Below are 27,916 nucleotides of genomic sequence, written 5' to 3'. Positions count from 1 at the left end.
AAATCAAATAACCCCATTAAAAAATGGGGCTCAGAGCTAAACAAAGAATTCTCATCTGAGGAATAACAAATGGCTGAGAAGCACCTGAAAAAATGTTTAGCATCCTTAATCATCACGGAAATGCAAATCAAAACAACCCTGAGATTCCACCTCACACCAGTCAGAATGGCTAAGATCAAAAATTCAGGTGACAGCAGATGCTGGTGAGAATGTAGAGAAAGAGGAACACTCTTCCATTGTTGGTGGGATTGTAAGCTTGTACAACCACTCTGGAAATCAGTCTGGCGGTTCCTCAGACAACTGGACATAGTACTACTGGAGGATCCTGCAATACCTCTCTCTCCTGGGCATATATCCAGAAGATGTCCCAACCGGTAAGAAGGACACATGCTCCACCATGTTCATAGCAGCCTTATTTATAATAGCCAGAAGCTGGAAAGAACCCAGATGTCCCTCAACAGAGGAATGGATACAGAAAATGTGGTACATTTACACAATGGAGTACTACTCAGCTATTAAAAAGAATGAATTTATGAAATTCCTAGGCAAATGGATGGACCTGGAGGGTATCATCCTGAGTGAGGTAACCCAATCACAAAAGAACTCACATGATATGTACTCACTGATAAGTGGACATTAGCCCAGAAACTTAGAATACCCAATATACAAGATACAATTTGTAAAACACATGAAACTCAAGAAGAACAAAGACCAAAGTGTGGACACTTTGCCCCTTCTTAGAATTGGGAACAAAACACCCATGGAAGGAGTTACTGAGACAAAGTTTGGAGCTGAGATGAAAGGATGGACCATCTAGAGACTGCCATACCCCGGGATCCATCCCACAATCAGCCTCCAAATGCTGACACCATTGCATACACTAACAAGATATTGCTGAAAGGACCCAGATAGAGCTGTCTCTTGTGAGGCTATGCCGGGGCCTAGCAAACACAGAAGTGGATGCTCACAGTCAGCTATTGGATGGATCACAGGGCCCCCTGTGGAGCTAGGGAAATTACCCAAGGAGCTAAAGGGGTCTGCAACCCTATAGGTGGAACAACAATATGAACTAACCAGTACCCCCCAGAGCTTGTGTCTCTAGCTGCATATGTATCAGAAGATGGCCTAGTCGGCATCATTGGAAAGAGAGGCCCATTGGTCTTGCAAACTTTATATGCCTCAGTCCAGGAGAACACCAGGGCCAAGAAGTAGAAGCGGGTGGGTAGGAGAGTGGTGGGGGGAGGTTATGGGGGACTTTTGTGATAGCATTGGAAATGTAAGTGAAGAAAATACCTAATTAAAAAAAAAACAAAACAAATCCTTATAAGTTCCATTCTTTTTTACTTATACTATCTAAATTGTTTTATCTTAGGAAAAAGATTTTGTTTATGTTACTAGAAATATAAACAAAATGTATATAATTTTACTTACCTACACACAAAGCCAAACATTTTCATTCATTGCAACGTAATATTGACAGATAATTTCCCATTACACAAATCTTTTAAAGAATTATTCCTTTTACTATTTGATATCTGTGGGTGTTTTGTGTGTGCCATTACATGAGCTTTTAAATGTTATTATTATGTATGTAATGACACCTTAGCTCAGGAATATTTGGGGGATGTCCTGGGAAGCATAACAAGCACGAAACTACAGTGTCCCTCATTCAAAATTTAAAAATGTAAGGATATACCATCTAGGGGGCATAGGCACATACTCACAGTACTCAGGGGACCAAAGCAGAGAGGTTCAAGAGTTTGAGGCGAGCTTGAGCCCCATTGTAAGACTCCTCAAAACAAAACAAGAAACTGAAATGCAATGTACTTAGAAAATATGCTTACTATAATACTGTTACAAATTTTGGAGAAATATGTTTAAAAGCTGTATTTAATTCCTGGGCACTTATATGATCTTCTGTAAATCTCAAAGTCCTCAGAAGGGAATTTGTAATGCCTTTGGGAGCTGAAATTATAGCAATATTTAAAACAATGTCTAAATTTCATTCAGTTTTTTTCTTCTCAGAGTTAATTGATTCAAAAACAGAAAAGAGAGCCTTCCAGTTTCCAGATTCTGTAGTCACCGCCATGAGAACATGAGGAGGTGGGAACCTGAGCCTGGTCTCAGTGCTGTCATGCCAGGGCCTGGGGAGACCTCAAAGGAGTCCATATTCTAAAGGCTGAGGTCTCTACTAGTTTTGTGGCCCAAATGCAAATTGTTTGAGTTTATCTCTCCGGGGGAAATGTGTACAGTTTTGTCCTTAATGTAAGGAAGGGCGTGCTATAATTCACGGTTTGTGTTTGGGCAAGCGTTTGCAAGGATTGTGCTTGTGGTGGAATCTATTGTAAGAACAACACTATTGGTCTGCTGTCATCCAGGCAGTACCTGTATTGTGGTGTTCAAATCCACCTGGAAAGATCAAAGACTTAGACTCAATTCAAATTTAGATTAAATGAAGTTATTTTTACTGCTTGCAGATGGCAGCCTTAGAGCCAAACAGCATGCCCTATGGAAGGGAGTGTGTGTGTTTAAGGTGGGGTTTTTAAATGAACAGCAGAAAGGTGTGTATTACAACTATGCCTGGAATCCACAGCTGGCCAGGAAAATTGTTTTACTTCCCTCAGTTTCTTATCTTTCCTTTATATAGTAATAAAAGTCCACTTCGTCCCTTTCTCATAGAGATAAGCAGGTTTTATAGAAGCAAAGGTAGCTGTTAATACCTCATAGCTTCTTGTCCTGTTCTTGTCTCACATGCTGGCCACTATGATTTCCCAGGCATTCCAGAGCAATAGGTCAATTGCCTTTATGGGATGCCTGGCTACATATATTTTCTTTACTCATAACAGGGACCTGCATAAATTATTAGCCATGTCTGAACATTTTAATGACTGGGATAGAGCAACTCATTTCTGAGCAGGCAAAGACGTCGTAAGGTTCTATTGTCCTGTTAGTACTATCAAGACTACATAGGATATCAACAGTAGTAAGGGCTTTCAAGATAAATAAAAGAAGATTAGAGAAGGTGGTAGAGTGTGATGCTTAAATAGACCAACCAAGAAAAGCCTCTCAAAAGACCTGAATGACAGAGGGGGAAGATTATGCTGGGCAGAGAAGAGCAGGGCTACTGACCCTAACATGCACACAAATGGAAAACTACAGGAATATGCAAGACTACAGTAAGGGGAAAGATAGTCCCAGGAGGTGGGAGATGGAGGAGCTGGGGAAGGTAGATTCTTTCTGATGTCCTGGAGACATTAGTAAAGTCTTGCATGTATGAGGATCTGATTTGTGAAGACAAGATTGGAGAGATCAAGAGCAAAATTCAAGCGAACCCTTAGCGATCTGTTAGCAGCTACTGCAGCATTTATAATAAAGGTTTTTTTTTCTTTTTAATGTTCCTACTTTTCAAATAAAACTAACTTGGTTTTATAGCTTGTTTATAAGCTAGAAACTCATGCTTGTTTTAAAAATGATTAAAAATTAAAGATCTTGGAAAAAGATAATCTCATTGAACGCAGATATTTCTTTCATCGCTATCTTTACTGAATAACTTGTATTAGTAAGAAGCTCATGGAAACACGCCAGCTAGGAAAAGCTCAGGCTCATCCATCTGGTTTTGGTTTGAGCTTAGCCTTTGGCAGCTGAACCATCTCTCCAACCTTCACCCTCTCTATGCTTGTTTAAATATGGCTTGTGTGCCAAGAATCTGCTTCTAAAACCATCATGTAGAAATGACGTCCCTTTTCACCTGGAATTGACTTGTCTTCATTCTAAAACTTTTCATCCTGATGTTTCTTTTTGTATTTTATCTTACAGTGTTTTGTCAAGTTACATTGATTTGCAGAAAGATTCTACTATGAACCTCAATATTCCTCAAACTCTAGGACAGCCTGGGTTAACCTCCTCACCTCCACGAAAATTTCTGCCCCAGCACTCTCCACAGAAGCAGGAAAACGACCCAGATCAGACTCAGGGGCAACATGGTTGTTTGGCCAATGGTGTAGTGGCTGCACAAAACCAGATGGAATGTGAAGATGAGAAGGAGACTACTCTTAGCCCAGAGATGGCTATTCAGACTGCTGCCGCCTCTCCTGATACACATGTGCTGAATGGAGAAAGAAATGAAACCATCACAGATTCTGCATCATCCATAGCCAATAGTCATGATGAAAATGCTTCTGACAGCAGCTGCAGGACTCCAGGGACGGACTTAGGGCTTCCCTCAAAAGAAGGGGAGCCAGGGATGGACGCTGAGCTCCAAGAGAGGGAAAATGGGGTGAACACCATGGGATTGGATACGTTGGACCAGCACCATGAAGTGAAGGTAAACTGTAAACCATCTCAGTGCAGGGCAAGCACTACCTAGCGCTTCACAGCACCCATGAGATGAATGACTCAGGTTACTCATGCCAGCAGAGAAACCATTTGCAAGCTTGGAGGCTAATGGGTTTTACTGCCTCTTAAAGGTGCTTCCTTTTTTCTTCTTACGTAGCTTCTTTTGATTATTTTGTTGTGATGGTTGTATTGTAGAAAAACCATAGCAACTGTGTTGTGTTGGAAGGCAGATGCTCTTTGTGGCTCTAGATGTTGCTTCTGTGGACCAGTTTTGTTTCCCTAGGGCAACAAATCACAAGTCTCCATAGGAATAAGCAGGAGCTACTAACTGCCACGCCCAGGGGTATTACTCTAGACAGGGTGGAACTGTAGGAACCTGGACCAGCACCCTGAGATGGAAGTGAAGCTGAGGCTTGGCCCACTACAGGCTGTGCACTGCCACATGCATTGCTCTTCCAAATGGTTTCTTAGCCTTTGTGCAATGGATAGCTCAGCTTTTTGGGGAGGCATAGTAAAGCTGAGTTCACATAAAACAGAAAAATTTGCTAGATGTATTTTGTCATACTGTTTATAAAATCTTCTTAAGATGACAAAATAAAATATTATTCAAACAGAACCAAAAACTCTTGAGACTATTTCTGGCCCATCTGTTAACTCACAGATATTTTTTACATGACTCTAACCAAAGGTTGCTTTGATCTTGTTTACATCAGCATCTTACTCTGGGGTTTTAATAGCATGGCTATCATGCCATACCTTAGATTTCTTGGTGTCATGTCAGTTTCATTCTGGATTTCCCTAATCTTTAACATGCTGTGTATATCTCTGAAACCATCCTTGAGATTTCTATTGCTCATTCTTTGTCATTGATTATACTAAATAAAATTACAACTTGGACAATTGTAGGAACATCAGCAAATGAAAAAATTCAAATCTTAAATCTATTTACGATAATTTACAGTTCTTTCCTGAGCATAGTCAGACAATCATAAGTGAAGGACAGATTCTAAAATATTAACGTGACTGACTGGTGGTTATATTAAGAACTTTAGCTGAAGGGCAATCAACAGAGATTATAATTTTAAGCAAATGGGAGAGAGAAAGTGACTCATGCCTCACCACGTTGTCTGGAGCAGCAAAGAAACAGCGCTCTGAAGGGAATCTCCTTGTGCCTCAACAGCTCAATAAAGCTCACTGCTTCCATCCTTACCTGTGGTGAAGGGAAGAGACACATAGGAGTGAGGCTCAGTGGTGTACCATGAGACAGTACCCCCAGCGAGCTTCTGCGGCACCACAGGCGCTGGTCCTATTAAAGGGCATTAGATGGTGGTTCCTGTGGCCACTGGCTAGTCCTCTTTCCACATTTTGTTATTTGTTGTATCTACTGTTAGATGAATCGTACGTGACTCGAGAAAGATGTAACACAGTTTTCTTTTTCTTTCTTTTTTATTGAAAATGGATATTTTTCATATAATATATTCTGATTATTCTGTACCTCACAGATCATCCCTATTTCCCCAATCCAGCCAAATTCATGCCCTTTTCCTCTTTCTCACCAGAATAGTAACAGGCATATAGAATAATAAGATAAAATAAAAACAAATAGAGCAGTGTAGGACAAAACAAACTTCTACTGTTAAGCTAATTAAGCATAGAGTACTACAGGGCCTTGACCGCATAATCAGTGTATGCTGTGTAGGGATGAGCTGTTGATCCAAACAAGATCCAACGTAAGCGTGGCGGTAGTATGCTGCCTGTGCTTTCGGCAGCTTGCCACATTGTGTTTCTTATCTCAAAATGCAATATATTAATGGTATAGGGGTAGTATGCTTTCTTAACTGTATTTTATCACAATTAGGAGTAAAAAAGTTCCTTTTAAAAAATATTAGTAGGATATTGTATACTAACCAGTTGGGGCCAGTCTATATGGAAAGGTATAATAGTTCAGAATTGTAATTTTATTAAAATATGCCATCAGTCATTATTATTGGTAATTGATAACTGACTTAAAAGAGTCTTTATGATTGCTACAAGCTGTGTTACTGATTTGACAGTATATTTTGAGCAAAAAATGACAACTATAAAATACTTTATTTTTGCCTTGTACTTGTATCTTGTACTCCTTAGGCTGCCCAGGTTAGCCTCAAACTCACTCTTATACCTCAGCCTACGGAGTGCTGGCATTACAAACATGTAGTACCTACCATATTCAACATGAAGAAATGCTAATAATTTGCAATATAGCCACACCCCTCAAAGTGAATATCTTTCAAACCTCAAAACTAAAAAATGAAAATAAGTTTAAATCATAAACATTTTGTTACATCTTTAGTTACTAGGCAATACTCTGAAGAAAGAAATGCTCTGAATAACTCCGAGAAAAGACAAACACAATATATTTGAGGGAAAATCTACTAATATAACCCTATAGAGTTTACCCTGTGCTCATGGAACTATAGAGAGATTTTCATTCACATGATTTTGTATCCGTTAACGTATATGTGCTTATAACATGTATCTATTAAAGCGTATGTACTTAAGGAATGGTAACTATTCCTAATACATTAGTTCTAAAATATAAACACATAGCTTTTGTCCCATGACAGAGAATGCTTAATTTAGTTTAAGCATTTGTGAAAATGAGACTTCTCATGCCAGACAGGAGTTAGAGTAGGGTTGCCTAAATGTCCATGAGTCCCGTTCTTTGTGTGTAAGACAAGAGAGCACACTAACGATCTGATATGCGACTTCCAGTCTCTCTTGTTCTGCGGTACTCATCCTGTGGGATGTGCTGTTTTGTTTTTAGTGTGTATGTAAATTCTAAATCAGAGGTGGGATTGGGTTGGGGACATAGTTCAGTTAGTACACAGCTAGTTCTAGCATGCAGTATTGTTAGAATATTAACTATAGAATTAAGGCATGACACACAAGCCAGATTTTCAGAATACAGACCAAATATAATGTCAGAATATCACTATAGTTTAACTTAAAATTGCCCTAGAGCCACATTTACATTTTGATGTCTGGCAAAGGCACTAAAACTGTGGCATCCAAACTGTGAAGCACCTTATGAATTAGAGAACACAATGTTTATTTCCTAAGTTGATGCCAATTTTTATGAGGGAACAGGCCTCAAGAAATACTGGGTGATATGTATACAAAGCCACTTCTGCTTTTGATGTGGAAGAATATTAGCAATGAACAATATGGATATAAATATCCTAGAATGGAGAATCATTTCACTTGTCCCCATAAAAGCCTAATGGTTTATATATATCTTTAACAGACACATTTTAAGTAAGCCCAAACAAGCTTTTGGGAGATAGGAGAAACTGCAATATATTTATAATTTCTGAATAATGATCAAAGGTTTTTTTTCCTGCTTAAAATGAATTGAAATCACATGTACTGAAGAGTTACACAGTGTAATTTCAGCAGCTCGCCTATTAAATACATATTAAAATTCACCATAGCTACAGACACTCTGTTGAGACAGTTTTATCAGCAAGTAATCTGTACCTCTCCAGTCTGTGCTCTTTGCTTATATCAAAGTCTGGGATTTTGCATAAATATATAAGAAGAAACTATTAAACTACGTAACAAATTATTACATAAAATCCTTTATGAGTAGAATTGATTAGTAACTGTGTGAACCAGCTGCCTTCAGCTCAGTATTTTTGTTATGTGTACAAGGCCTGCAAAGCAAAAATAAAACTTGTTCCTGTTTCATAGTTAAAAGGATAAGTCAAGAGCTAGACGTGGTAGCACGAGCCTTTAATTCCAGTCAGGGGCAGGCAGATATGTGTGAGTTAACAGCCAACTGTGGACTCAGTCTCAAGAAAACAAAGATGAGTGAAATTATGGAAAAATATCACTATATTTGACATGTGACATAAAATCTGCAACTACTAAATGTTAGCATCTCTTTGGAGTAACTCAAACCAATGCTCCAAAAGTCTGTAATTCCTCATCTGCACCACAAGATGCCTAGCAACTGTTCTGAGAATGCATATGAGTATGTGACTACACTGGATGCCAGTGAGCTCCCTTCTTCCATGTGTGTGAGCTTTGACAGGGCCTGGCACCTAATGTGGGCAATGGCTGTGTAAGAGCCTTTGCTGAGTGCTGCTGAGTGCACTGTTGGGTTCTGCAGAGTATAACCATAGAATTGGCCAAGTTCAGCTTAGGAACTTCTTGTCAGCAAAACATTGCTTCTTCTAAGCATCCTTCTTAAGATCCCATAGATCTGTGACCTCAGTGATGACCTCACTGTATGTCAGTAAAAAAGTGTGACCTGTCTGAGTATTTTATAGCCCATGAAAAGTTCTTTGTTATAGAAAAAAAAAAAAAAAAATCTGCTGAATTACTAATGTCAGGGACTGGGAGAAATGGCTTAGTGGATAAAACACTGCCTGCTGAGCAGGCAGAGGGCCTAGGGTTCAGATTCCGCAGAAGCCAGGAGTGGATGTGGTGACCGCCTATAATCCCACACTTAGGCACATAGATGGTGGGTCCCCAGAGCAAGCTGGCTGCAGAAGCCCTGTCATGTATTCTAGGTTTGATTGGGGAAAGGACTGAGAAAGATTCCCAGCATTTACCTCAAGCCTTCACACACATTTATAGACTCTCACACATGTACTACAAACACGTGAAAAGAAGTAAAAAAGATTGTAATATTTAGATGTAAACCATATAAAAGAATGTAAATCAAAGGTACAGCATCACTGTGAGATAAAATTAAGAACTTCTAATACAAGAAATAATGTGAATGTGTCACAAAGGAACCTCGGTGATTCCCCTTCATCTGATGCTCTAGAGAAGCACAGATCTGTGGTATCAGGAGCCGGACAAAGAGTCTAGAAGTAGAGAGGAGTTTAGCAGCCGGAGCAAAAGTAGAATCTAGGAATGATGGGAATATCTGAGCCTTGTTTGTGGTGGTGTTTGCAGGCTTATATGAATTTCTCTAAATTTCAAAAGGGTGTATTTTACTCTCAGAAGACGGAGCCCCTGTAGCTCCTCCTGAGTGACGTGTTAATGCAGGCCAGCATTTCTTGTGGATATAGAAGATAGTGCATTTCCATTTCTTCCTCTAAAGCGTATTCCTATGTACAAAAGCAAAGTTTTAGAGAGGTTCCTCGTGTAGCAATATGTAAGGTAAGTCACCGTGAAAAGATATTGGACTCAGAGGATATAGAAACTCTTGATTGGTGTGAGTTTGAAATAAGAGTTGGAAAACACTGTAGCAGTAAGGAAAACTTGGTTTTTTTTTTTATTTTATCTTTGAGATTATAATGAAGTTATATACTCCCTTCCCTCCCTCCTCACCTTTTCATATACCCCGCCCCACGTTCCTTCAAATCATGTTCTTTCAAATTCATGGTCTGTTTTTCACTAATTGTCATTTTCTGTGTGCATGTATGTATGTCTGTGGGTGTTGTGTATTCTTTGTTCATTCCTTTTAACTTTTTTAGGCATGACCATTCATAGGACTTGGTTGTCCAAATTTTATGGACTATAGACAGATAGATGAAATGGGATAGTACCAGGATGGGAGAGTTTATAGTTTGATCTTCAGGCAGAGGCTCTTGAAAAACAGCACTCTGACATCTTGTCAAAGTCATTATAATTACAAACAGTAGTTACATGGAAGCTAGCTACTAGTTGTATCAGCAATCTTTTATTGAATTCTGGGATTCTTATTGAAGCACTCTAGTTGATTAAAGGAGTTAGAAATCTAACAAGAAAAAAATCCTATTATCATGAAAAAAGGTTATACAAAATGACAGTTAAATAAATGTACCTATTTAAGGAGCAAACAGTAAGATTAGATTTAATTATAGATTAGATGAGGCCTGGATTACTGCCATACTTTAATCTCAGCATTTGGGAAGTAGAGACAGGCAGATCTCTGTGAGTTCAAGGTCAGCCTAATCTACAAAGCTAGGTAGTTCTAGGCCAGTCGGGACAGCACAATGATGCCCTGTCCCAAAAGATAAAAAAAAGTATGAGAGAGGTGAGAGGAGGCATAGCTGGAAGAAGATTGGGATAAATTGATAGTCGTACCTTACTATTGGGCACATGCTAATGCATTTTGCTGTTTTCTCTCTTAATATTTATTATCCTATATTTCACAATGTATTTTTAAAGGCAAAATGTTTGCTCTTTAATCCCAGCACTTGGGAGGCAGAGGCAGGTGAATTTCTGAGTTCAAGGCCAGCCTGGTCTACAGAGTAAGTTTCAGGACAGCCAGGGCTATACAGAGAAACTCTGTCTCAGAAAAAAAAAAAAGAGTTAGTAAATAAGACAGTGTGGTACTATATGTAAAAAGAAGGTAAGAGCAAATGAAGTATAGTGCTGGGTACCAAGAAAGACAACATTCTGAGAAAAGGGTAAACAGTAATGTTACCAGGCACAGACTGTACAGCTCTGATCACCCAGCTTCATGGTCCTGAAACATTTGGGAAAATCCTCTTAGATTGAGCTTTCTGATTAAGTGTTTGTTACTTAAGAAAAATATCTAAGCTGCCTTTTCTTATATGCAAATATATGTTTGATTTTTTTTTAGGAGACTAATGAACAGAAACTTCACAAAATAGCCACTGAACTTTTACTTACAGAAAGAGCTTATGTCAGCCGGCTCGACCTCCTAGATCAGGTAACGTTTTGCTGCCATTCATCGTTCGGCCCTAGGTATGGAAGCATTTCAGGAGCTGCAGTGCAAGCCTGGGTGGTTGGGATAGTAAAATTTACTTGCTTTAAGGAAATGTTCACAGCCTCACTGATAAATTTGCTGAATATAAGATGTTTGCAACTCCTAAGAGTGTAGGTTTCTATGTAAAAGTCTCAGCACAGCTGTGTTCCATAATGTCAAACATTCTTCTTATTTCTTGATGATTTCCTGTGCTCTTGGAAGGCATGTGAACTATTAAAATCTAAACAGGCTGGCTTACTTTGGTGACTCTGTCTTGTTTGATGTGTTGCACTGTGTCATGCCACGGGGCTTTGAGAGATCACTTGTTTAGCCTTGTATGGAACCTGGCTTCGTCATCCAGACAGTATATATTGTATACATGGTTCCACTGTATCACATTTTGTATTTTAATTGTGGTGCAGCCTTGAGCCTGGTCTCATCCAGACACTTTCAGAGTTCATGGGATCACTTAGAAATGCACTGAGTTCCTACACTGCTGCAAAGAGGAAGCTGCCATGTTTCAATGTTTGTTGTGAGTCTCGTTCTAGTTTGGCCTCTGGTAAATTGAGATTTCATGGAAACACATGGTCCTAGACACATCTTATTTTGGTTCCCAGGGTCAACCCTACACTGGTTGTATGGATTTTGTGAAACCAATTTAAAGTTTGTAATCTGTGCAACAGTGAAGTTGTAGTTCAGATTCTCTGTGTCAAGGAACTTTACCATGAAATAAAGTCAATCACTGTGGAGAAACACAGTCTTGGAATGTGAAGATGTTCCTATAGTGAAAAGAGGTCTTTTCTTATAGGCAAGTTGTTTCTTTCCTCCTCCTCTTCCTCCTCCTCCTCCTCCTCCTCCTCCTCCCCCACTTCCCACCTTTCTCCATCTCTATCTCTCTCTATCTTTCTATCTCTCTCCCTCTGTCTCCTCCCCCCTCTGGTGCCAAATTGATTTGACTACTTTTTTTATGTTTTAGATGTTTTAGTGTGTTAATTAGTACAGTGCACCATCTGTCAGAATCTTTAAGGATATAATTTTGTATGGCCTCCCAGTAGTAAAGTGCAGTTAGGTAAATTTAGAAAATTAATAGTCCTTTGGACATGGAGAAGGAACAGATTTCTGCCTGATTTTAATAAAATGGCAGTTAGGAATTGTAGCCCGAGCAGAGTATAGCCAAGAATTCAGGATGTTTGCTTTTGCCACTTATCTCTGTGGTACATGTTACAGGTGCAGAGGATCCCCGAACACACAATGCATTCACATAGTCAGGTATTATTATTTATTAAAAAGCAAATGAAAATCTGAGAACTAAAGGGGTTTGTTGGTTTTGTCCACTCATTGTCTCTGTTCTATGGGAACTAAGTTAGCGACTCCCCTTTCAAGATACATACAGTATCTATAGGTCTATGGGAGACAGCAGCAGACTTCTCCACCTCCGTTACCATCTGTTGCTGTGATGCAAAGCCTGAGAAGGACAACTTAACTTGACTAACAGTTTAAGACAAGGATACAGTCCATCATGGCAGGAAGGTCAAGAGGGCAGGATCTTGATGAAACACGTCACATTGTATTCATAGTCAAGAAGCAAAGAGCAACTAGAGTGTTGTTCTGCTCTGCATTCCTTCTCTGCTGATTCCAAGATCCCAGCCAAGGAGTGCTGCTACCCATGTGGGCAGGTTTCCCATCTCTGCCAATGCAATTAAGATAATTGCCCACAGAGGTGCCCAGAGGCCTATGTCCCAGGTGATTCCTTGACAATTAACACTGAACAGTACTCACAGGGAGAGCCATTTATAATAGCTATAGACATCATTCAAAACACAGTAAGTGAAAAACATCACACTGTATACATAATGAAATCTTTTCATAACCCTTAATTATAGCCATAAATGAAAATGTAAATCCTTCCGCATCAATTGAAAATTATCTGCACAGAAACACTTTATTAACTATCTACTTAAACATTCTGGAAGGAAAGGGTAAATAAATTTCATACAGGTAGGGGCATAGTTTTAGTTATAAATAAATCTTCCAAACCCTCATTTAAAATTCTTCAAAATCAAAACATATAGTTCTTCCTACATTTCACAGAATCATTGATTCTCTAAGCCGTAAGTTTCCCCATTTACTCATCAAGCTAATGTTTCCAGCTCAGGGCAGGCCAGCATGGTGAAAACTGGTTAGCCCACAAATATAAAGTGACATTTGCTTTATTCTTTCATTCAGGTATTTTATTGCAAACTATTAGAAGAAGCAAACCGAGGCTCATTTCCTGCAGAGATGGTGAATAAAATCTTTTCTAACATTTCATCAATAAATGCCTTCCATAGTAAATTCCTATTACCTGAGCTGGAGAAACGAATGCAAGAATGGTAAGACGGGAGAAATGGGACTTCTGTGCCTAAGATGTACATATAGGACGGTGCTTCTTAACTTTTAAAGAACAGCTGTACTTCACACCACAGCTATACTAACTATAGTTCCAAAGTTTTACATAAAAGCAACTGGTAGGTGTGGGACTGCATGTTCATGTTTTGCCCCAGATGAAATTTGCTTCTGTGCTCTAAATGGAGCTCTGACTAGTGAAGACCAAACTCAGGCATGATCAGCAACTCCAGGAGGTCTATAGGCTCTTTCTGCAGTTTCTTAGCTAACTCTTTTTTTTTTTTTTTTTTTTTTAAAGATTTATTTATTTATTATATGTAAATACACTGTAGCTGTCTTCAGACACACCAGAAGAGGGAGTCAGATCTTGTTACGGATGGTTGTGAGCCACCATGTGGTTGCTGGGATTTGAACTCTGGACCTTCGGAAGAACAGTCGGGTGCTCTTACCCACTGAGCCATCTCACCAGCCCTTAGCTAACTCTTGAAAGCTGTCTCCTGCACGTGTTAGAGCAGTGGATCTGATAGAGCAGATGGTGTGGAGTGGTACTCTATTTTCCAGCCTACAGATCTCCTTATTCTGTAAGAAATCTTAATGATATTTTTTATATTTAATACAGGGAAACTACACCCAGAATTGGAGATATCCTGCAAAAGTTGGCGCCATTCCTTAAGATGTATGGAGAATACGTGAAGGGATTTGATAATGCAGTGGAACTGGTTAAAACCATGACAGAGCGTGTTCCCCAGTTTAAATCAGTGACTGAAGAGATTCAGGTAATAGGACACTTTTTTTTCCTGGTCACAAGTTATTTTTTTCTGACAAGTTTCTATGTTCTTCAAGATCTAAAATTGAGATATAAGTATTTAGTATTTTTCTAAGAAATTTAGCTGAAATCTAACCTACTAAATTCTGCAAAGATAGTATCTAAAGTTAAGGCAGTAAATTGTGAAGCACACTTCATATACTAAGTGGTAGAAAATGCTCAATGTGCATTGCCTTTCAATGTCCTTTTTTTTAATCTGCTCAAAACCCTAAGAAATTTTATTTATTTATTTATTTATTTTATTGGTTAATTTATTTACTTACATTTCAAATTTTATTGCCCTTCCCAGTTTCCCCTCCACAAAACCTATCCCATCCACCTTGCCCCCTGCTTCTATGAGGGTGCTCCACTGTCGCATCCACCCCAACCAGCAGGAAAGACGCAACACCACGTTGTCCTTCTTCAAGCAGGTTTATTCAGGAACACTTAGCATTGCAATGCAGGAACAGGAATCCCTCGAACAACCCAGGGTGTGCCTTAAATACCCTACTGATTCCTCCAATTACCCCAGTCATGTAACGGCAGTCCATAGGTTCACAGCAAATGACGACACCTCAGGCGAGCTGACAAGGCATGGCATCTGCGAAGTGCAGGCGGCTGGGATGTGGCTAAGTCTGAGATAATGAGGAAGTCAGGCACAGGTCATAAGACCTGGCAGCCATCCCAGGCACCATCTTGGGGCGGCAGCCACACCCACTCCTCACACTCCACCACCTACCCACCCACTCACCCCTCACCACCCTAGCATTCCCCTATGCTGTCACATCAAGCCTTTATAGGACCAAGGGCCTCCATTCCCATTGATGCCAGATAAAGCAATCCTCTGCTACATATGCAGTGAGAGCCATGGGTTCTTCCAAGTGTACTCTTTGGTTGGTGGTTTAGTCCCTGGGAGCTCTGGGAAGGTCTGGTTGGTTGATACTGTTGTTCTTCCTATGGGGTTGCAAACCCCTTTATCTCCTCCAGTCCTTTCTATAACTTCTCCATTGGGGTCCCCAAGCTCAATCTGATGGTTGACCATACGTATCTGTATTGGTCAGGCTCTGGCAGAGCCTCTCAGGGGACAGCTATACCAGGCTCCTGTCAGCAAGCTGTGTTGGTGTCTCATTTGTCATGGGTGGTTGGGTGAAATTCTCACCTTTGTCCTTGGTCACTGCAGACCTCCTGAGAAGCACACCAGCTGCAGTGCTTGGACGAGTATCTCCTAGGCTGTTGATCTGGTCTAGTGTAGAAGTGGGTAGTATGGAAGATAGAGTGTGGATGGTCATGGGGTAGGTCCCATGTCAGCTGGGCTCTGTGGGTATCCCAGCTGGCTTGGCTATTTGGGCAGAATTCTCACCTGTGTCCTTGGTTACTGTGTACCTCCTTGGAAGCATGCAGGCTGTAGTGTTTGGGTGGGTATCCCTCTAATTTTTAATAGTGAGTAAAAGCCTCGTGTTGTGTGTCATCTGTAGCAGTAAATATTTGAAGTCCACTCTATTCTCCCAGCAGGTGTGTTCACACCTCCCACCCCTAATAGCCCTGGATTCAAGTATGAAAGACATGCACATATAACCTTTATATTTTAATATGCCTTAACCAGCTCAATAGCTGGGCCACTCCTGAACCTACACATGGCTAACATACTCCCCTCCAATATTCTTATTACTTTCTAAAATCTATACTTTATCTCTGCTACCCCAGACCCATTCAGGGGAGCGGCCCTTGGGGCCGCTTTTCCCTGATTCTTACATGGCTGATTCTCTGTCTTCCACAGCTCTCGTGTTTGCATCATCTTCCTTCTGTCCTGGCGATTCTCCTTCTCACTCTTCTGCATTTCCTCGCTGGGAATCCTCAGTGTCCAGTCTCTGTCCCCTTGAGCAGTCATTGGCTGTTAGCTCTTTATTGACCAGTCAAAAAAAACAAACAAACAAACAAAAAAAAAACAACTGCAGGCACCTGAATCGGACCTGTGAATTCCCATGTAAGCACAAATAAAAACTGCAACACACCCAGAAACAAACAAACAAACAAAACAAAAACTAACTGAAACCATGCCAAAATCTGCTCACAACAACAACATGGCAGAGGACTGATTCCTTTCTTAGGACTCTTAAATCAAAATGGATAACTTTGCTGATAATTATTACCTGTAGACAAAATGAGATGTGTTGAATTATCTTCCAAATCTTATTTGTCTCCATCTCCAGAGCATCTTGTGAAAATATTATAGACATGGGTACAGTGTTCTCCTCTCTACTAGGGACCATGAGAGAAGGGGAGGCAGTCAGGCTGCAGGGTAAGGGAAGTCTCAGGCCACTGATTTGACCCAGGTCAGGAAGCAGATCAGAAGGCATAGATTTTTTTTTTAAGTATGAATATTTCTCCCTGCCACTTCTAACTACTTTTTCTCTGAAGTATATTTTGTTGATATTAGAACAGCTATGCCTCCTTGTTCCTTAGCTCCGTTTGCTGGGAATACCTTCCCATCCTTTTATTTTAAGGCTGTATCTTATCACTGACAGTGAGTTATGTTTCTGGGAAATAATAAAAAAGATGAGCCCTGTTTTCTGATCCAATCTGTTAGTCTGGGTCTTTTTATTGAGGAATTTGGACCATTAATATTCAGAGTCACTGCTAAATAATGTGTATTAATTCCTGTTTTGTTGACTTTGCTGTGTTTCATGGCTCTCTTTCAATTACTTGACCTGGCACTAATTGTTCCCTGGGGTATGTTCAGTCTCTTCAGATGGGTAAATTCCTTCTAGTAGCTTCTGTATTATAGTCTTACTAGTAGTCATAATTTCTTTTAACCTGATTTTTATCATGCAGGGTTGATATTTAGTTTTATTTATCACAGGGGAAGTAGCTTCACCCTACTTCTAGTTATCTCTCTCTCTGCTTTGTGGTATGGTTGCTTTCTTCTCTGGCCGTGTGTATCCACGTTGTAATGAGCTCTTTACCATATGGAGTCATAAGCTAAAATAAACTGTAAGACTTTATTTTCAGTGTCAGTTCAGCTTTGGTTTTAAAAATTCAAGTGATTTTCATCTCTGTTTTGTTCATCTTTGTCTTTGTCTTTGTCTTTGTCTTTTCTTCAGTTGTTTGACCGTAGCTGTAATCACGCCTCTGAATTCCTGAGAGTTCTTTCATACCATTTCAACAGGACTCATTATTATTGGATTTATATTTGAGAGATAACACATGTTTTTTGATATTTTTGGTTGTGTGTTGTTGTTGTTTTGTTGTTTTTATTTACATGTTAAGATGTGCGCATCTAAAGTTAGTGTGTTCATTGAGTGTTTCTCTTTTTTCTTTTGTTCAAATCACCTTCTTTCATTAGGGGTTACTTATAATGTTTGGGCTGGGCAAATTTAAGGTAAAATTGGTGTGTTAGTTTCTTCAATTTGTCTAGTAGTTGGGGCTACATCTTCTATCCCAGGTCTCTCTTCATCAGCAGCAGCCTCGTACCTTCAGTGGTTTGGTAACAAGGAGCTTATAACACAATGAGCATATAGACTGGTCCTCGGTCTCAAGACTGGGTAGAGCACCAGGAGGGTTATAGCCAGGCAGCTGGCAGAGCTCTGAGAAGCATTGAAAGGGGGAAGTAGCCTGGATCTTCTAGCCACATATGCTGCCTAGAGAGTCCCTTGTAAGAGCAGGCTGAGAACTTGTGAATCCCAAAGGAGAAAGAGAAGACCATCTCTGGCAAGCAGTCATGGGCCTATCAGGATGGAGGGGATCTGTGAACTTGAATGTGAGTGGTCTACCTATGTCTGTATGCCAAATAAGCATGTCTAAGGGTAACTGTTATAGAAGGTTCTGGCTTCTAGTGAGTCCCAAAGGGTGGCACAGGGGCAGGAAGAAGACACTGTCCTTGGAGGCCAGAATGGAACGTAACTGTGAAGGGAAGCTCGGTATCTTTGTGTGATATTGGCAGCAATATGGGGTATTTAAACATTCATATTCTCTGGCTTCTTCTCCCAACACTGTGATTTGACAGACTGGGTAGGACTCAGAAACCTATGTTTTTCAAAGTACCCTTGTATATGATGCAGCTACACTTGGTAGGAAAATACTGCCTTTAATGACAGTTTCTTACTATATTGAGGTTTTAGATTAGTAAACCTAATTTTTAAATATTCTTTTAAAAACCTTGATTACAGGGGTTAGTGAGAGGGCTCAGTGAGTAAAGACACCTGCCACCAACCCCGATGACCTAAGTTTGCTCCCCAGGACCCACGTGGTACAAAGAGAGAACTGAATACTACAAGTAGCTTTCTGACTCAAATGCACATACAGTAAATAAATAAATGTAATGAAATATTTAAAAATAAAAATCTTGCTGCTTACAGAAACAGAAGATCTGTGGAAGCTTAACGCTGCAGCATCACATGCTGGAGCCTATTCAGCGCATTCCTCGCTATGAGATGCTCCTGAAGGACTACCTGAAGAAGTTGTCTCCTGACTCCCCAGACTGGAATGATGCAAAAAGTAAATCTTTTATTCTTCTTCAACAGCAGCATAATGATAAAGCCAAGCTTCCCTTTGACTCCAGAGATGTGGTTTACAATTTCATTAGTCAACAGTTACTGTCAGAAAATCATCTCACTAGAAATTGTTATTGGCACCTTAACTGAGCACTCCACTTTAAGTCAGGATCATGCCCATTTAAAGAAATGCAAATCATGGTTCCCATTCTGGATTCATGTTATCACCAACTGTGAAACCTAAAACTGTAGGCTTAGAAATCTTTGGATAGTGATACAAATAATAATATATAATAATATAATATGTAATGATAATATAATAAACCTTCTCATAGGAAGAACATGAGTATTTGGAACCATGGTGCTGCTGTCTACCAAGAGAGCTAAGAAGACATTTACTATGTAAATATAATTTATTAGCCTTACTCCCTAACATATATAAGACATGAGGAGCTTTATTGTCTAGTGATATTTTCCTCAAAAGAAGGGGTGGGGGGAACCCTGGCAGTGGTGATGCATGTCTTTAATCCCAGAACTCAGGAGTCAGAGACAGGCAGATCTCTAAATTCAAGGCCACCCTGGTCCATGGAATGAGGCCCAAGACAGCAAGGGCTACAAAGAGAACCCCTGTCTTGAAAAAAGAAAAAGAAAGAGTACAACTTTATTTCAATTGTATTGCTTGTCTTAATTATTTCATTAGATTAGAATGAAAGTTTTTAAAGGCTAATGAGTTTCATTAATTCTTTAGTTTCTCATGTGGTTTTAATTTTTTTGTAATATTAGAGATTGAGCCAAGAGATTTGTTTATCACATTATAATATGTACATGGTATGCCAAGTGTGGTTGCTTTAAATCTCTGCAATAGGGAGGCAGAGGCAGGTGGATCTCTGTGAATTCCAAGCCAGCTTAGGGATAAATAATAAGACTCTGTCTTAAAAAAGAAAAGGGAAAGAACACTTGTACCTCCAGGCCTCTAATATAGTTTTTTAAACCTCTCAAAAATTAGAAATGATTAAAAAATTAAGAAATAGTCATGGCTAAATATTTAACAATTACTAATAATGCTAATGTAGTCTGCTTTTTTTTCTTTTATTAGGTATTTATTTCATTTACATTTGCATGCTATGCCAAAAGTCCCCCACCCGCTCCCCTGCCCACTCCCCTACCAACTCCCCCACCCACCCATTCCCACTTCTTGGCCCTGGCGTTCCCCTGTACTGAGGCAGATAAAGTTTATACAACCAATGGGCCTCTCTTTCCACTGATGGCCGACTAGGCCATCTTCTGATACATATGCAACTAGAGACACGAGCTCTGGGTGGGTACTAGGTAGTTTATAATGTTGTTCCACCTATAGGGTTGCAGATCCCTTTAGCTCCTTGGGTACTTTCTCTACCTCCTCCATTGGGGGCCCTGTGATCCATCCAATAGCTGACTGTGGGCATCCACTTCTGTGTTGGCTAGGCCCTGGCATAGTCTCACAAGAGACAGCTATATCTGGGTCCTTTCAGCAAAATCTTGCTAGTGTATGCAATGGTGTCAGCGTTTGGAGGCTGATTATGGGATGGATCCCCGGATATGGCAGTCTCTAGATGGTCAATCCTTTCGTCTCAGCTCCAAACTATGTCTCTGTAACTCCTTCCATGGGTGTTTTGTTCCCAATTCTAAGAAGGGGCACAGTGTCCAAACTTTGGTCTTCATTCTTCTTGAGTTTAATGTGTTTAGCAAATTGTATCTTATATCTTCAGTATTCTAAGTTTCTAGGCTAATATCCACTTATCAGTGAGTACATATTGTATGAGTTCTTTTGTGATGGGGTTATCTCACTCAGGATGATGCCCTCCAGGTCCATCCATTTGCCTAGGAATTTCATAAATTAATTCTTTTTAATAGCTGAGTAGTACTCCATTGTGTAAATGTACCACATTTTCTGTATCCATTCCTCTGTTGAGGGGCATCTGGGTTCTTTCCAGCTTCTGGCTATTATAAATAAGGCTGCTATGAACATAGTGGAGCATGTGTCCTTCTTACCGGTTGGGGCATCTTCTGGATATATGCCCAGAAGAGATATTGCTGGATTTTCCGGTAGTACTATGTCCTGGGCTTTTTTTGGTTGGGAGACTATTAATGACTGCTGCTATTTCTTTAGGGGATATAGGACTGTTTAGATCATTAACCTGATCTTGGTTTAACTTTGGTACCTGGTATCTGTCTAGAAACTTGTCCGTTTCATCCAGGTTCTCCAGTTTTGTTGAGTATAGCCTTTTGTAGAAGGATCTGATGGTGTTTTGGATTTCTTCAGGATCTGTTGTTATGTCTCCCTTTTCATTTCTGATTTTGTTAATTAGGATGCTTTCCCTGTGCCCTCTAGTGAGTCTGGCTAAGGGTTTTTTATCTATCTTGTTGATTTTCTCAAAAAACCAGCTGCTCGTTTGATTGATTCTTTGAATACTTCTTGTTTCCACTTGGTTGATTTCGCCCCTGAGTTTGATTATTTCCTGCTGTCTACTCCTTTTGGGCGAATTCGCTTCATTTTGTTCTAGAGCTTTTAGGTGTGTTGTCAAGCTGCTAGTGTGTGCTCTCCCTAGTTTCTTTTTGGAGGCACTCAGATATATGAGTTTTCCTCTTAGAAATGCTTTCATTGTGTCCCATAAGTTTGGGTATGTTGTGGCCTCATTTTCATTAAACTCCAAAAAGTCCTTAATTTCTTTCTTTATTCCTTCCTTGACCAAGGTATCATTGAGAAGAGTGTTGTTCAGTTTCCACGTGAATGTTGGCTTTCTATTGTTTATTTTGTTATTGAAGATCAGCCTTAATCCATGGTGATCTGATAGGATGCATGGGACAATTTCAATATTTTTGTATCTGTTGAGGTTTGTTTTGTGACCAATTATGTGGTCAGTTTTGGAGAAGGTACCATGAGGTGCTGAGAAGAAGGTATATCCTTTTGTTTTAGGATAAAATGTTAAATCCATTTGTTTCATAACTTCTGTTACTTTCACTGTGTCCCTGTTTAGTTTCTGTTTCCAGGATCTGTTCATTGATAAAAGTGATGTGTTGAAGTCTCCCACTATTATTGTGTGAGGTGCAATGTGTGCTTTGAGCTTTACTAAAGTTTCTTTAATGAATGTGGCTGGCTTGCATTTGGAGCATAGATATTCAGAATTGGGAGTTCCTCTTGGAGGATTTTACCTTTGATGAGTATGAAGTGTCCGTTTTTGTCTTTTTTGATAACTTTGGGTTGGAATTTGATTTTATTTGATATTAGGATGGCTACTCCAGCTTGTTTCTTCAGACCATTTGCTTGGAAAATTGTTTTCCAGCCTCTCATTCTGATTTAGTGTCTGTCTTTTTCCCTGAGATGGGTTTCTTGTAAGCAGCAAAATGTTGGTTCCTGTTTGTGTAGCCAGTCCGTTAGTCTATGTCTTTTTATTGGAGAATTGAGTCCATTGATATTAAGAAATATTAAGGAAAAGTAATTGTTCCTTCCTATTATTTTTGTTGTTAGAGTTGGCATTCTCTTCTTGTGGCTGTCTTCTTTTAGGTTTGCTGAAGGATTACTTTCTTGCTTTTTCTAGGGCGTGGTTTCCATCCTTGTATTGGTTTTTTTCTGTTATTATCCTTTGAAGGGCTGGATTCGTGGAAAGATAATGTGTGAATTTGGTTTTGTCATGGAATACCTTGGTTTCTCCATCTATGGTAATTGAAAGTTTGGCTGGGTATAGTAGCCTGGACTGGCATTTGTGTTCTCTTAGTGTCTGTATAATATTTGTCCGGATCTTCTGGCTCTCATAGTCTCTGGTGAAAAGTCTGATGTATTCTGATAGGCCTGCCTTTATATGTTACTTGACCTTTTTCCCTTACTGCTTTTAATATTCTATCCTTATTTAGTGTATTTATTGTTTTGATTATTATGTGTCGGGAGGAATTTCTTTTCTGGTCCAGTCTATTTGGAGTTCTGTAGGCTTCTTTTATGTTCATGGGCATCTCTTTCTTTATGTTTGGGAAGTTTTCTTCTATAATTTTGTTGAAGATATTTGCTGGCACTTTGAGTTGAAAATCTTCATTCTCATGTACTCCTATTATTCATAGGTTTGGTCTTCTCATTGTGTCCTGGATTTCCTGAATGTTTTGAGTTAGGATCTTTTTGCATTTTGCATTTTCTTTGATTGTTGTGCCGATGTTCTCTATGGAATCTTCTGCACCTGAGATTCCCTCTTCCATTTCTTGTATTCTGTTGCTGATGCTGGCATCTATGGTTCCAGATTTCTTTCCTAGGGTTTCTATCTCCAGTGTTGCCTCACTTTGGGTTTTCTTTATTGTATCTACTTCCCTTTTTAGGTCTAGTATGGTTTTGTTCATTTCCATCATTTATTTGGATGTGTTTTCCTGTTTTTCTATAAGGATTTGCAACTCTTTAGCAGTGTTCTCCTGTATTTCTTTAAGTGAGTTATTAAAGACCTTCTTGATGTCCTCTACCATCATCATGAGATATGCCTTTAAATCCGGGTCTATGTTTTCGGGTGTGTTGGAGTCCCCTGGACTGGCTGAGGTGGGAGTACTGGGTTCTGATGATGGTGAGTGGTTTTGGTTTTTGTTAGTAAGATTCTTACGTCTGCCTTACACCATCTGGTAAACTCTGGAATCAGTTGTTATAGTTGTCTCTAGTTAGAGCTTGTTCCTCTCGTGATTCTGTTATTCTCTACCAGCAGACCGGGGAGCCTAGCTCTCTTCTGAGTTTCAGTGGTCAGAGCACTCTCTGCAGGCAGGCTCTCCTCTTTCAGGGAAGGTGCACAGATACCTGGCAGAAGATGAAGGCCGGAAACAGGACCTGTCCCAGAAGCTGTTAGCTTCTGTAGTCCACACTCTCACCTGTGCAGAGTAGTCTCAGTGGAGTCTGGGATCCAAGAGGTCTCCTGCAGATGCTCAGACAAAGCCCTCTCGGGCCGGGCAGACACCTATCCTCTGGCAGGAAAGGTGCCCGAATGTCTGGAGCCTGAAAAGAGGGCGGCCTCAGAAGCTCTGTGGCTCCCACCTATCCCAGAAGCTGTTAGCTTCTGTAGTCCACACTCTCACCTCTAATGTAGTCTTAAAACTATTCTTCTCCCTACATGTTCCTGACCTCTCTTATAAGCTGATGCTATTCTGAGATGAAGATCATAGACCCAAGATATCTTGGATACAGTCCATTTCCCACCATTCCAATGAATGACTTAGTGACCACAGAAACCTCTCTCACTTTTTTCCTTTTTGATATTTCCCTGACCTGGTACTTCCTGGGAACTCAGCTGAGCTTCTGGTGAATCAGAAGAAGGTTGTCCAGCTCTCTGTAAACTTCTCTCATTCACCCCAGCCTCTGTGACTTTGTTTTTCCTCATCCTGGATATGACACACAGAGAACTACCTGTGCCCATATAGTCCTGGCACCAATATAGATGCTCTGTCTTTTTCTTTTTAAGTAACTTTATCTTTTTACCCTGCCTTAGGAAGATTCATGTTTAGAAAGACAAATGGATCTTCAGAACCCATAATGTAAATTAACTAGGTCACCTGCTCAGGGTAAACAGAATCCGAAGACTGAAATTCTTTGTATGGTTGCCTTGAGGAACCAGCCACTCAACAGTATAGTATAGAATAGAGTTTATTCAGGGCATGGGGAGGGGAGTTAAGAGAGTAATAGAGGCAGAGAAAGGCAGAGAGAAGGAGAGAATAGAGAAGTAGAGACTGGCCATGGCCATGGGGAGAGAGGGGACAAGAGGCAAGAGAGAGGAAAGAGTACAGAGTGTAAGAGAGAGAGGGGGGCCAAGCAGACCCATTTATAGTGAGCCAGGCCTACCTGGCTATTGCCAGGTAACTGTGGGGAGGAGCATACCTGGTTGCTGCCAGGTAACTGTGGGGTGGAGTCCAGACAGTCCCCACTCACTCTCCTTACCATTAAATGCAGGACTCAACACAGCAAAGCCACAAAGAGATGTACAGCTGTTTTTATAGCGCCAGCTCAACAGGCTGGAAACACTTTCAAACAAAAATAATGTTAACTGCCCAGTTTTGAAATGCTGGCATTATCACTCCTAAGATATTGTTAGAGATCCCACAGAAATACTGAATAAAGTGGGGAACATAACTTGGTAGTGGCATGTCAGTTGCACACAGATTTCCTTTGTGAAGGCTCACTCCATGGCAGTTGTGCTGTGGCCAGCCTGGTAGACTTTCTGGACACTGTCTTCAGAATCTTTCTGCTGGTCCTCTTTCCTTTGTTCTTGGTACTGTCCTTATCTGGTTCCAAAAGTTCTGAGGGTTAGTCCTTCAGATTGCTTTTTAACAATCAGGAATATACATCCAGATGAATGTGTTTTCTTTTCCTCTGTGGGTTGTCATCTGCCTCCCTAGCTTTCCAGCTCCAAATGCAGAAAATACACTGGACCAAACCAGGCTTATTTTCATAGGACTGTGGATGGGGTCATCCTCAGCCATCCTCCCTGGGGTGCAGACCAGCCCTTCAGGAAGGGACAATTCTTACAGAAAAAAATAAAGTAGTCTTTGCATGGAGCTGCCAAGCTGCAGCCACAAGGAAAGCCAAGCACATGATTTAAATCCTGGGTACAGCACTACTTCAATACTCAGTATTCTGTATATAAATATTCATGGCTTGCCTTTGCTAAAGAAATCCTAGAAAGTATAAGATAAAGCACTAAAAGTATGTTCTGCTCAGCAATGCAAAAACACAGAAAACGTAGGCCTGAAGGAATGGGGCTGTCTTGTCATGACTTAGGCCTGGGAGATGCTCCCAAGGGGTGGCCAACACAGGACTCCTACTGTCCTTCACCATCAGCCACTGGAGCACCACACTCCACTCCTCCCTTTCCTTTCCATCCCAGGACCTGTTCCAGCAAAATAACTCCCAGACTCTCTCCATCTGACTCAGGCTATCATGAAAAGAAAGCTGTGCTTGTTTAGTAGGCAAAATGAAGCATTAGAAGTTTGAGCCATATGATCTAGGATTCATTTCTATGTGGAACAAGCCAAGTCATATCGCTTCCATCTTAAGGCAAAAATGAAAGAACTCTCCAACTGATAGACAATAGCTCCTCAGGAGATACTTTCCAGAATGATCTGGGAACTCCTTTAATTGTTATTAATACTAAATTTTATATAAATATAAATTATATAAATATAGTAATATTTTCCCTACATATACCTATGATAAGGTTGAATTTGTAAATTTTGAGATTAATGATATTAATGGAATAATTTTAACTCTATACTCTAATAAAACTTATTTTAAACTTATGAATTATTTTTCTGGAAAGCCCTTTGTGCTATTTTTGACCCACAACAAATTGACTGAGGCTGCAGAACTGCTGTTAATATTAACTTACCCCTGGCAAGGTTTCTTGAACTTGGTTAATATACATTATAAATGCAAGTCCATTTCTAAGTCTAAGCCTAATCATTTTATATATATATATATATATATGAGGTAAATATCCTGCAGGCTTAGATAAGCCATGAACAAATGACTTAGGAAACTATGTTATAGACTGTAGTGGGAACTGCTGTGACCTCCATTGTTTTCTGTCTCTATATTTATTTTACTCTAGTAGCACAGGAAGGACAAACATTTATTTACTTTTCTTTTTCCATTTAGAGTCACTTGAAATTATATCTACAGCAGCAAGCCATTCTAATAGTGCAATAAGAAAAATGGTAAGTGGCTTTTCAAGATCTAGGAACCTTCTGGCTAGACAATAGTTGATAGTATAGCCTCTCACTGTTGTAGATTTAAACCAAAATGAACAGATGCAGATGAGCAGAAAAGAATATTTATTATTTAGGACTCACTTTATTGATATGCTTTATACCAAATGTAACAGCACTCTCAATATCTATTAAATTATTCAGATTTTAGCTAAATTTGAATTACCTTCTTATATTTGATCTTGCTATATTTTGTTCTAACTTCCCAGGAGAACCTGAAGAAACTTTTAGAAATTTATGAGATGTTGGGAGAAGAAGAGGATATTGTAAATCCCTCAAATGAACTAATAAAAGAAGGACAAATCCTCAAACTAGCAGCTCGGAACACATCAGCACAAGAGCGCTACCTCTTCTTAGTGAGTACTATGGTGTTGGCAGACTGCATACCAGCCATTCACAAGAATTCTGTACATATCATGGAGGTGTGACATGCTTACTTACCTCCAGAATAACTACATCCAACCTGCTTTGGTCAACACTGTCAAAATTTTCTGTGAAAGAATATCTTCAGAACTGTAAAGAGTATGCCTTCACTCTGTGAGCTAATCAACTGCAATAGTTCATGCTGAAGCCTTCCATGACATGTGCACAGTTCACTTTCTGAAATCCTCCTTTGCTTGATTTTGGTTTTACCTTTCCTTGTGTCCTTATAGTCTAATGAGTATTTCTATTTTATGTTGCCACAGTTCCCTGTGACAGTCACCAGCCTACAGTATCTGTAGAAGGATGTGTGTGCCCCACAGTCCTCAGCACAGTCCACCCCTGCCCCATACTTAGCTTTCTGAAAATGGCAGTTCATCTCACCTCAAACAGGGACACACATGGACAAAATCCTTCTATCAGTGTCTATCCACATTACTTTTATTTTTTTATTTTATTTTATTTTATTTTTTTTTTTTTTTTTTGGTTTTTCAAGACAGGGTTTCTCTTTGTAGCTCTGGCTGTCCTGGAGCTCACTTTGTAGACCAGGCTGGCCTCGAACTCAGAAATCCGCCAGCCTCTGCCTCCCAAGTGCTGGGATTAAAGGTGTGTGGCACCACGCCCGGCTACCTTTATTTTTTTGTTATTAAAATAAATTCTGATTCTATACCTAAGACAGATGAAACAGACTCAAGCAGTGGCTAGCATGTAATAAATTAATACTGACTAGTAACTCAGCAAATGTCACCCATTATGACTATTAAGATAACTTTGTAAAGAGCCTGTCCAGTGACTTGCTTCCTTGATTCCTAGCATTCATTTTACAATTTATAATGAGTTGTCTTCACGGCCTGAGAAATTCTAGAAGATTTCTCTTTTTCTTTGAAAAAAAAAACATGCTAGAAATTATCATCCGAGAAATTTTTCATATCTTACAGTGTTTTTAAATTTTTTATTACATTTATTGATTTGTAAGTGTTTGTGTGTTAGTCTCTATATGAGTGTATATATGAGTGTGTATGTGTTTAAGTG

The 27,916-nt window shown here is 39.8% G+C and overlaps 1 protein-coding gene across 11 annotated transcripts in view; it reads left to right on the top strand.

The window, feature by feature from the left end:
• Fgd4 (FYVE, RhoGEF and PH domain containing 4) overlaps positions 1 to 27,916 on the top strand; it is a 183,625-nt gene that overhangs the window by 112,121 nt on the left and 43,588 nt on the right. For 10 of the 11 annotated variants that reach the window (XM_011245874.3, XM_006522027.4, XM_006522024.4 and 7 more), the window contains 7 exons: positions 3,817 to 4,324; positions 10,901 to 10,990; positions 13,253 to 13,398; positions 14,031 to 14,187; positions 18,572 to 18,710; positions 26,355 to 26,413; positions 26,674 to 26,820. In XM_011245874.3, the coding sequence (XP_011244176.1) occupies positions 3,857 to 4,324; positions 10,901 to 10,990; positions 13,253 to 13,398; positions 14,031 to 14,187; positions 18,572 to 18,710; positions 26,355 to 26,413; positions 26,674 to 26,820 (1,206 nt within the window). In that variant the 5' untranslated portion in view covers positions 3,817 to 3,856. Of the gene's footprint in view, positions 1 to 3,816; positions 4,325 to 10,900; positions 10,991 to 13,252; positions 13,399 to 14,030; positions 14,188 to 18,571; positions 18,711 to 19,041; positions 19,109 to 26,354; positions 26,414 to 26,673; positions 26,821 to 27,916 lie in introns of those variants that run through there. The other variant, XR_875778.3, reaches the window with a different exon arrangement.

Source organism: Mus musculus, chromosome 16 (genome assembly GCF_000001635.26).
Source record: "Mus musculus strain C57BL/6J chromosome 16, GRCm38.p6 C57BL/6J".
NCBI lineage: Eukaryota > Metazoa > Chordata > Mammalia > Rodentia > Muridae > Mus > Mus musculus.
The sequence above is the reverse complement of the archived record's forward strand: the minus strand, read 5'-3'. Positions and strand labels throughout refer to the sequence as shown.